At 30.5% G+C, this 12,341-nt stretch overlaps 1 protein-coding gene across 1 annotated transcript; it reads left to right on the forward strand.

Annotated features, from left to right (window-relative positions):
- The first annotated feature begins 4,718 nt into the window (after window positions 1–4,718).
- Window positions 4,719–7,432, forward strand: LOC118644258. The gene has a single exon (XM_036282391.1). It carries the CDS (start codon window positions 5,045–5,047, stop codon window positions 6,662–6,664), a length of 1,620 nt encoding a protein of 539 aa, XP_036138284.1. The 5' UTR covers window positions 4,719–5,044; the 3' UTR covers window positions 6,665–7,432.
- The last annotated feature ends 4,909 nt before the right edge of the window (window positions 7,433–12,341 follow it).

Genomic DNA, 12,341 nt, shown 5'->3' on the forward strand with positions numbered 1-12,341 from the left:
AAATTAGAATATCGTAATTTTTTAAAAATTATCTTATAGTAAAAATAACGAAACAATCACAATTTAAACACAAAAATAAGTTAAACCAATAATAATACGTATGCCAAATTCAAATTGCCGCGACAAGATGGCGGTATCTGGAGCACATTTCTTATTGGTTGTTAGACCCATATGCGCAAGAGCACACCTTGTATTCTTCCACCATGATCTGACGATTATTTTTCCAGACAGCACACCAGGGTTGCCAGATTGGGCTATTTACCGCAAATTGGGCTATCTAAAACGATCTTATGCGTTATAAATTTTTGAAATGCGATTTTCCACATTTTGGGCTAAACCCTAAAAAAATTTTCAACATTTGCGAAAACCTCGATAGTTTTTGGCACTACAAGGTTTGCAATACTTAGTAAGTCTGTTCTTTTTAGCTACCATATTATCTTTAACATGCGCTAAAACGATTTTAGGAATACTTAGGGCATGTTAAAAACGATGTGATTGGTTGACGCAAATTACGCGTACGCAAGTTACGCCGCATGTAAAATCACCCTAACGTTGGCCTAGTGAGTGCATAGTGACTTTTAATTCCAATTACTTTTTTTCGCTGAACGCACAGACTTCTATAATATACTAGACTGCTAACCTTGATTCCCTAGGCGTACCAGTATATGGGTGTTTACGATAATGGCCTAGTTTACATCGTGCATTTGATACGCGTATCAAATAGTAAATAACTAGTGAATGTGTTTAATCATTGGCTGATCAGCTTAAATTCACTACTTGATACGCGTATCAAATGCACGATGTAAACTAGGCCAATGGGTATCCGAGTAATTTTCTCTAGGACCGAAATATATGATAAGCACAACCATCTACTATCATCATGATTCGTGACAACTCAATGCTGTCCGGTATAGCCAAATCATCACGAGCAAGTTGCGAGTTCCGTGAGTTTGTAGCAGGTAACCTAAAAAGTACGACATAAATAATTTAATTATTACAATTAAAAATAATCTGTTTTTAATGTATGATAAGATTATTAACTTTAAAATAGTAATTATATGTAACACAATCATGTATTTTTAAAGTATTGTCTAAAGTAATATCAGAGATTATTTTATTTACAAATATTTATTTTGTCTATCAAGTTTCTATCATAACGGTATTATTTCAAAACCTAATATAATATTTTAATTAAACATTGATTCTCAATAAATGTTATTATTTATTATTAACTAACATATATATTAGAAAAGTCATCTTTTATTAAACGGATGGTGTTAACACTTTGAAACAAATGAGATAAATTATGTAAAATTACTAAATAAATCATTATTAATAATATTTTTTAGATTACAAGTAAAATAAAAATTTAAGTATAAATATTTTTCTTTCTTGTAACAACTGTTAATGATAAGTTGCATGGTGTTATCATTATTTTAAAAAATCATATATCTTTATGTATAAATATTATGCATGAATATTTCACTAATGTGAAACTAATAATAATGTTTACAATAAATTTTTTTAATTTGTAATACAAGTGCATAGTAAATTAAGATATACTGTAAACAGATATACGTTAGATATGCGTTAGATATACGTTATAATAGAAACTTGATAGACAAATTAATAAATAAAATATTTGTAAATAAAATAATCTCTTTAATATTACTTTAGACAATACTTTAAAAATACATGATTGTGTTATATAATTACTATTTTAATGAAGTTAATAATCTTACCATACATTAAAAACAGATTATTTTTAATTGTAATAATCAAATTATTTATGTCGTACTTTTTAGGTTACCTGCTACAAACTCACGGAACTCGCAACTCGCAACTTGCTCGTGATGATTTGGCTATATCGGACAGCATTGAGTTGTCACGAATCATGATGATAGTAGATGGTTGTGCTTATCATATATTTCGGTCCTAGAGAAAATTACTCAGATAGCCATTATCGTAAACACCCCATGTACATGTTGTACATGACTGAATAACCGATCGGAATGTGTCATTTGCTATGTATGTACATTGTTCGTCAAGTGGAATGTATATGTACATATATATATGCCAATAAATGTCACATATAGTTGCTACGAGTAATTTGTTGACATTTTTAAAATGTTTATATATATATATATATATATATTTTTTTTTAAAGAATGATACTTAATAATAATAATAAATATCATTAATATTAGGTTATTTTATACAAAATGCTCTTAAAATGAGGTTATATTATTTGTCCTTTAGTTTTAATATTTAAACAAAAAGAAATGTATACCCTTTCTTATATATATTTGGGCAGCCTTTTATCACATGCCTTAATTATTGTCATTTTATCTTTTTCTTTTATATTACAATAACAAAAAAAGAATGATACGTTTAACGCATAAGCACGCATAAGCATCCAAGGAGAACGCTCTCATAATCACGTAATATATATATTGTATCACACATCTCACTCACTCCTCTAGTAATCCATAGTCGTAGGACTATAAAATATTAGCCACATTCCAATCGGTAATTCAGTCTGCCGCCTATGAGCTCCTATTTGTACATACTTTTCGGGTACACACTAAATGGAGAATATACAGGGTGTCTGGTATTTTTTTATGGGATTTTTATGAGCAGGTAGAGCGCATGAAACTGAACAGAAAGATCCTTATCGTTTTTCCATTTTCGCAATAGTTAACAAGTTAGTGACTTGTAAAATTTTCTGTATTAGCCCGGCCTACCGGCAAATGCAAGCGCGCTGAGCGCCCGGCCGCGGCGGCCGCCCCTCCCTAGCGCTTGAACCTTGAGATTGCTAGGCGCGCGGGGGGAGTTGTTACAACAAGCAACAATGACTACGCATAAGCAACCCGTAATGCTAAATTCTCCCTTTGAATTATGATAGTTCCTTACTTTTTTAATGAAAATAAAATTTTCTAACGACAAAAAGTATGTGTGTACGTGTACATAGATGTGTACAAAAAATATCAGTTCTAATGCTTAAAAAAGTGATTACTAAATTTATTTTTTTAATAAATAACGATTATTTTTAATAAAAAATATTTTTTTGATGATAGTCTTAAACGCCGTAAACTGTCATTATAAATTTTAAAAGAAGTTGTTATCATATGCTCAAAACAAAATTTATGCTTCTTCAAAAAACATTAGAAAATTTTATCGATTAAAATAGAAATGACAAGCAAATAAAATTTGTTTCAACTTTATATTCTTAATTAAAAATTAAATAACTAGGATATTTATATTTTTAATAAAATTAATCCTTGTGATAGATTTATAATACACGGAAAAAACTTTATGTAAAAATTACTATGGTAAATAGTAAACGTGGGCCAAGGAGGAATTATGAAAATTTTTATTATGTTTTTCATCAAATTACGACAATATTTACACTACTTATATGATATAATTCTCTGAAATTTCTCCTTACAGTTCGTGGTTACTATCATAAATAATAAAATCATACATAATTTTACTATAAAATTTTCTCCGTGTAAATTTACGAATATATGAATATATTAAATGTTTGAAACTTATAAACAATATTTATTTAATTTAAGAAAATTTTAGTTTGTAATGTGTGTGTGTGTGTGTGTGTGCGTGTGTATGTGTGTGTACATACACGAAAATGTTAAACATTATTTGTTTTATGTAAAGTGTGGTGTTTATTGTCAACAGAATACTCTTTTCAGTCATTAAAGATAAAATAATTATTTATAAAAATACAATTAAAAGTGAATAATTGATTTTTTTTAAACTAAAATCATATTTTTTTACGTGTACGTGTATAGGTAATCAGCGTAAATAGTAATAGTGATATAAAATCGCGGAACTAACAAGGGAACCTCGCGAACCCGAAAATTCTGATTTTAATGAAACTTGGCATAAATGTAGAGGGGGTGAATACATGAATTTAGAAATTAAAAGTTGGTGCTTATAAACGGTTTAAAGGGTTGAAACCACCCTTCAAAAATTTTGAGTTTTTGCCTTTTCTCGATATATCTCGTAAACTAAACAAAATATTAAAAAATGTTTCATACAAAAGTTTTACAGTATAAATACCTCTATTTAACTGTGCTATTTATTTTTTCAAAAAAATTTTTTTTCCAAAAACAAATTTTTTTTCTTTGAAAAAAAAATTTTTTTGAAAAAAATAAATAGCATAGTTGAATAGAGGTATTCATGCCGTAAAACTTTTGTATGAAACATTTTTTTATATTTTGTTTAGTTTACGAGATATATCGAGAAAATACAAAAATGTCTTAACTTTGAAGCGTGCTTTCACCCCTTCAAGCCGTTTTTGAACTAAAATAAAACATTTCTAAATTAATGTATTTACCCCCTCTACATTTATGCCAAGTTTCATTAAAATCAGAAAATTTTCTGTTTGGTCTTATAAACGGTTTGAAGGAGTGAAACTATTCTTCAAAGGTTGAGATATTTTTACCTTTTCTCGATATATCTCGTAAACTAAACAAAATATAAAAAAATGTTTTATACAAAAGTTTTACAGCATAAATACCTTCATTTAACTACGCTGTTTATTTTTCAAAAAAAAAAAAATTTTTTTTTTAATTAAAATAAATTTTCAATAAAATTGACTTTTATGTATATAGAATTTATAAAATAATTATCTTATACTACGTTCTATTTATATCATCTATGTGTATATTATGTATGTTATATATTATCTATGTTATAATACTATACATTTATATTATCTGCATCCCTGTATGTATTAGTTTTCATCTAACAGTTGCGCAATATTAGAGTAGTCACATTGCCTTCACACAGTTCATTCTGTCTACGTCACATATTTCACATTTAAGTTTTATATTTGTCATGTCACGGTATACATTATATATGAAATGGAAATCACGTATCAAAGTTTGATATCTTTATTAATGATGGTACGCGTCATTTTCACATCAGTATCAAGTCTAACGTATGCTTGATCAGTACATAAGTGTTACATCTAACGTGGCTTAATTTTTCTGTTACATTCTTTCTAATTACGCGAAGTATAATGTTACACATAAATGTTGCGAATGTTCTTAATATGTTAATTATTTTATTTCAAATTACACATATTCCACCAACGCCTGTAAATGAAAGAGAAATACAATTACGTGATGTGATAAAAGATATTATAACAAATGCAGTGAATGACTTATCATTTGATGTACACACTGATACTGCTTTAGAATTTCAAAATTATTGGGAAGTGGATTTACCTGACATAGAATATGTATTAGACGAAGAGGTAGAATTTTTAGAAAATGATAATGACGATTTTGAATCTGATAATGAAAATAATTGTAAACCAGAAGACGAAATTTTAAATAGTAGCTATAAAAGAAAAGCCGTCGAATATTGGAAAAGTGGAAAAAAAGGCCGATACTCTCTTTCAGGAGTGCAACGTCGCTTCAGAAAGGTGAAGTCCCTAACACAATTATATCGATGGGAAAATAATCTACAAAAAGGAGGTAATCGTAGAGAAAAATTGTTATATATATCCCAATATGTTTTAAATCATTTTAAAGACGCTAATGATGAACAACGGATTATTCATGACTTGGATCTGCGACGATGGGCGTTAGAAGCGAAAGAACAAATAGATCTTCCTTCATTTAAAGCAGGAGCAACGTGGATATTAAATTTAAAAAAAAAATATGGAATTGTATCCAGAAAAATAACAAAATTTATAAACCGTTCTACAATAAGAGATAAAGAACAATTAAAAGCTGCATGCCAAGAATTTATAATTACTGTAAAATCCTTTATTGGCCTTTTTGGAATAGAAAATATATACAATGCTGACGAAAGTGGATTTAATTTGGAGATTCATTCAGGCAGAACGCTGACCACACAGGGTGTTAAAACAGTTGAAACTCTAATTCAATCAACGTCAGCAATAACACATAGTTATACAATAATGCCCATAGTTTCTGCAGACGGAAAATTACAATCACCTCTCTATTTGGTTTTGAAAGAAGTTAGTGGAAATTTTGGTCCACGAGTTGAAGAAACCTTGTTCAGGCCTGCAAACATTTACATCGCTGCATCGAAATCGGGTAAATTAACTGGAGAACACTTTCAATCTTGGTTTACAAATGTATTTTTACCCATAAGTGGAAGCTTCAGTGTGCTATTATTAGATTCTTGGACCGGACATTGTCCTACAACCCTTCAAGAATTTATGCCATCTGATAAAGATGTGCGAATTTTAACTATACCAAAAAAGACCACAGGAATGATTCAACCTCTTGATGTTTTCGGGTTCAGAATATGGAAAAATTTTGTAAGAACGTTCAGTGATCGTGTCGTATTATTTAATTACGATATTAATTTACACTTGAGAAATAATATTATAAAATTGCAATCTTTAACTCATATACAACTATCTTCGCCGCGATTTCATAATCTTTTTAAGTATGCCTGGTTCAAGAGTGGATATATCGAGGAACGGCCATCACAATTTCAAAATCCAGTGGATTTCTGTTTTTCTGGAAAAGACATACAGGATGTACCACGATGTTCCATATGTAACGCCCCGGCAGTAATACGTTGTTCTTGGTGCAAGCAATACCTTTGTATGCATCATTTTTTTGAGCAATATCATGATTGCAAACATTATGAGGAATAAAAATAATGTAAGTACCAATAAAAATATTTGGAAAAAGATACGAAGATAGATAATTGTAATAAATTATTTAGACAATTAAATATTTATAACAACTACATTTATGTTACAGAAAAAGCCTTCAAATATATGTATGGCATAATACTTTTTATCAGCATGGTGAAAATGTCATCCATAAAATGCATGCGTATATTTTATGTATATGGAAAAAATAATTTGATCTTATGTAATGGAATACAAATACAACATATTTAACCAAATTCGTTGTGTCAGTTATATTGTGTAAAAAAACAGTACAGTTAAAAACTTTCAAGAAATAATCTCTCCGAATATACTAAATGCGCACGTGATTTTTTACGTATGGACAACGCTTCGAGTCGTGTAACAACATGGAAATACCGTGTGTAAATTGTGGTGTACCTCATAAAATAAAGGCGCCTTAAAAAATATTTTATTAATTACTACTAATAACTAATAATTAAACTTTATAATAATAAATAAATATTACAAACTGTTGGTATTATTACTTTCTGTTTAACCATTGAGACAACTGTAGAAGAACGGGCGACGGTAAATATAACAATATTATGTGTAATTAAATAATAATTAATTTATTAACAGAAATTATTTTACAGTCTTATGCAAAAGTTTATTAGTTTATTCAGAATAAAAATATGTTATACCTTATAATGTTTTAAGATATCCTATAGATTATACACATAAAAACCACAAGTAGTGTGTAACAAGTTCAATTAAAAAAATTATTTTTTCGAAAAATAAACAACGTAGTTAAATAAAAGTATTTATGCTGTAAAACTTTTGTATAAAACATTTTTTTATATTTTGTTTAGTTTACGAGATATATCGAGAAAAGGTAAAAATATCTCAACCTTTGAAGAGTAGTTTCACTCCTTCAAACCGTTTATAAGACCAAACAGAAAATTTTCTGATTTTAATGAAACTTGGCATAAATGTAGAGGGGGTAAATACATTAATTTAGAAATGTTTTATTTTAGTTCAAAAACGGCTTGAAGGGGTGAAAGCACGCTTCAAAGTTAAGACATTTTTGTATTTTCTCGATATATCTCGTAAACTAAACAAAATATAAAAAAATGTTTCATACAAAAGTTTTACGGCATGTATACCTCTATTCAACTATGCTATTTATTTTTTTCAAAAAAATTTTTTTTTAAAGAAAAAAAATTTGTTTTTGGAAAAAAAATTTTTTTGAAAAAATAAATAGCATAGTTAAATAGAGGTATTTATACTGTAAAACTTTTGTATGAAACATTTTTTAATATTTTGTTTAGTTTACGAGATATATCGAGAAAAGGCAAAAACTCAAAATTTTTGAAGGGTGGTTTCAACCCTTTAAACCGTTTATAAGCACCAACTTTTAATTTCTAAATTCATGTATTCACCCCCTCTACATTTATGCCAAGTTTCATTAAAATCAGAATTTTCGGGTTCGCGAGGTTCCCTTGTAAGGCATAATCATTTTCCTGTCAGGAAGTGATTATTCTTTAGCTCGCGTATGTATGTACAAGGATTAATTTTATTAAAAATATAAATATCCTAGTTATTCAATTTTTAATTAAGAATATAAAGTTGAAACAAACATTTTATTTGGTTGTCATTTCCATTTTAATCAATAAAATTTTCTAATGTTTTTTGAAGAAGCATAAATTTTGTTTCGAGCATATGATAACAGCTTTTTTTAAAATTTATAATGACCGTTTACGACGTTTAAGATTATCATCAAAAAAATATTTTTTATTAAAAATAATTGTTATTTATTAAAAAAATAAATTTAGTAATCACTTCTTTAAGCATTAAAACTGATATTTTTTGTACACATGTATGTACACGTACACACATACTTTTTGTCGTTAGAACATTTTATTTTCATTAAAAAACGTAAGGAACTATCATAACTCAAAGGGAGAATTTAGCGTTACGCGTCGCTTGTGCGTAGCCATTTTCGCTTGTTGTAACAACTCCCCCCGTGCGCCTAGCAATCTCAAGATTCAAGCGCTAGGGAGGGGCGGCCGCCGCGGCCGGGCGCTCAGCGCGCTTGCATTTGCCGGTAGGCCGGGCTAATACAGAAAATTTTACAAGTCACTAACTTCTTAACTATTGCGAAAATGGAAAAACGGTAAGGACTTTTCTGTTCAGTTTCATGCGCTCTACCTGCTCATAAACATCCCATAAAAAAATACCAGACACCCTGTATAACGAGCCTAACAGTCTAGTATATTATAGAAGTCTGTGGCTGAACGCCTATTGACTGGAGCATATAACCTCTGTGAAGTGAGCCAGCCAACTTCAGCTTTAACAATTTTCACCAATTGGTATCGTTTGGTGGTCGTTTGGTGGTGTTTGGTGGTCCAGTCCCATCGTTTGATGGTTAGCCGTTCTCCTGTAATATCAAAAATAAAATTTGGGTGTGAAGTTAGCCCGACATTGTTTATTTTTGCACCAATTTTAATTTCAAGTAGCTCATTCGATTCGGAATCGTTTGGTGGTCACGAATATGCTAATGAAATCGTTTGGTGGTCAACCGTTTTCGTAGAAATTAGAAAAAACCGTTTTTGAGTATCTCTAGTTTTGGTAACACTGGAAATTCCCCAAATGAATATTAATTATGATACAAATTCACTTTTAAAGGCGTCATCAAATGTAAAATCGTTTGGTGGTCACGAATAAACTAACGAAAACGTTTGGTAGTCAACCGTTTTTGTAAAAATTAGAAAAAAGTTTTTGAGTAGCATCATCCAAATTTCCCCAAACAAATATTATTTTTCATACAATTTCACTTTCAAAGGCGTTATTGGATGTAAAATCGTTTGGTGGTCACGAATATATTAATTAAAACGTTTGGTGGTCCACCGTTTATTTCTTTAATATTACAAAAAAATGCTTCCCAATGGTGTATAACTCCCTAGAACCATTTGATTTTTCAAGCAAATTTACTTTGCGAAGGATTATTCGACGCGTAATCGTTTGGTGGTCGCTAATTTCGTAATTAAAACGTTTGGTGGTTAATGTCGTCGTCAAAAAATGGTAAATGACGTCGTGTGCGCGTTTCATCCCAGGTAGCAAGCTCACGTCATTTTGACGTCCCAAAATGGTCATTTACTGACTATTCTTGACGTCACGAAATGACGTCCTTATGACGTTAAAATGACGGTCGAATGTCACAAATTCCTGACGTCATGAAATGTACCGTATTTTGACGTCATAGAATGACGTGAACAATATGTTGTCAAAAAGATTTGTAAAAGATATCCTGTTTCTGAAAATAATAACATAAAGAGACTTTTAAAAGATAACATACCCAGTGAGAAACGATAATGAATTCGACATCAATTCGACGTCGAATCGACATCGAAATGATGATTTCGACGTCGAATCGATGTCGATTCGATGTACTATTTCTCACTGGGTCTCACTGGGAATAATGTCAGAATGTTAACCAATGCGTCGTTTTTTGAGAACAGAAAGATATCATGAAACTGATATCTAAAAGATTTCTTAAATCGGATATCTTTAAACTGCAACTAAAGAAAAATAAAATAAAATAAAAATTTCATTTTTTTAAAATTGTTTTTATCAACAGCACATACTAAATTAAGGACAAATTTTTATTAATTAATTAAATTTAAATTATATTATTTTATTTTATTCTTACTTGCCGCTGGTAGGTTTGAACCGAGTGAGTCCCAGATGCGCACAATAATAAACGGATACAGCAAGCTGAGTGAAACGGACACAGTAACAAACGGACACAGAACAAACGGACACAGTAATAAACGGACACAGTGCGAAACGAACACAGTAACAAACGGACACAGTGCGAAACGGACACAGTAACAAACGGACACAGACCAAATGCGCACAGAGCGAAACGGACACAGATCAAATGCGCACACTGCACATGCGCACAGACCAAATGCATACACGGAAAGTCGCAAACCCATGTGATGCAGTGAATGCTTTGCACGCACACACACACACACACACACACACACACACACACACACACACACACACACACACACACACACACACACACACACACACACACTCTCTACCTGCTACGCCAATTTGACTCATCGATATGGGTACTTGTTATAATCTACATATACTTATATGTTATAAACTGACGCAACTACATTATTTTTTATAAAAGCAATTAAATTTTGCAAAACATATTAAAAATAAATAGCATTAATTTATTTACTTATTAATTTCATTGTTAAATTTATTTTTTTCCATAACCTTAATAATTTGATGGAAATTGCGATCTATTTAGCACTAATCTTTGAAGCGTTCAAATGATTAATTAGATGGTTAACTATATAGATCGTAATTCTAAGAAAAATTGAATAGTATACATTTATTATTCTGTTTTTGTTCAGCACATAATGAATTTCGATTTTGTGCATTTTTTGTGCGCAGTAATTGTAGACAAACTGTTATTTTTGAAAACATTATCTTTATAATGATTTTTTTATTATCAAATAGATCTATCATTCAGGATGTTGTAATGTTGTCTGATTTCTGAGTCAATTACGACGCATCGTTCCGTAATAACATTGATACGAACGTGTTATGTTACGATTATACAATTTTTGTTGAATAACTGTAACGCAAAAACAATGTATAACAGCTAATATATCACTTGCGTATAACAAATATTACGTAACAGGTTATTTCCATGTCATATAGCACCTACATATCACAAGAATAACAATGTTAAATTACATGTAACTTCCATGTTATATTGCCGCTATAAATTGTGTTCACTGAGGCCTTTGAAAGTGAAATTGTATGAAAAATAATATTTGTTTGGGGAAATTTGCATGATGCTACTCAAAAACTTTTTTCTAATTTCTACGAAACGGTTGACTACCAAACGTTTTCGTTAGTTTATTCGTGACCACCAAACGATTTTACATTTGATGACGCCTTTAAAAGTGAATTTGTATCATAATTAATATTCATTTGGGGAATTTCCAGTGTTACCAAAACTAGAGATACTCAAAAACGGTTTTTTCTAATTTCTACGAAAACGGTTGACCACCAAACGATTTCATTAGCATATTCGTGACCACCAAACGATTCCGAATCGAATGAGCTACTTGAAATTAAAATTGGTGCAAAAATAAACAATGTCGGGCTAACTTCACACCCAAATTTTATTTTTGATATTACAGGAGAACGGCTAACCACCAAACGATGGGCCTGGACCACCAAACACCACCAAACAACCACCAAACGATATCAATTGATGAAAATTGTTAAAGCTGAAGTTGGCTGGCTAACTTCACAGAGGTGAGCATATATGATCTTTTTTAATTGTTGAAGGTTGGTAGTTGGTCACAAGCGTCACAAGTTTTAGCGGATAATTTAAGTTTGTAATGCGTAATATGGTTATGGTGGTTGTGTTTCAAAATTGCTGTCGGTACTGAAAATCGGTACTGAATAGTTTCCGTTATGTACAAGTATCGGCAGGAATTATGTTCCTTTCCAAACTTCATACAGCTCTCGGCGTAGTCGAAATATACATTCTTAGCAAGAAAGAAAATGAAGTTTGGCTTGGGACACTATTCCTGCCGATCGGTGTACATCATAGATTTTGTACTGACAGTAATTTTGAAACACAGCCGGTGTAATG

Source organism: Monomorium pharaonis, chromosome 2, assembly GCF_013373865.1.
Source record: "Monomorium pharaonis isolate MP-MQ-018 chromosome 2, ASM1337386v2, whole genome shotgun sequence".
NCBI classification, from domain to species: Eukaryota; Metazoa; Arthropoda; class Insecta; order Hymenoptera; family Formicidae; genus Monomorium; species Monomorium pharaonis.

What these genes read in the sequence shown, in the direction of transcription:
- LOC118644258 (XM_036282391.1), top strand. Translation starts at nt 5,045, where the DNA reads ATGTTACACATAAATGTTGCGAATGTTCTTAATATGTTAATTATTTTA.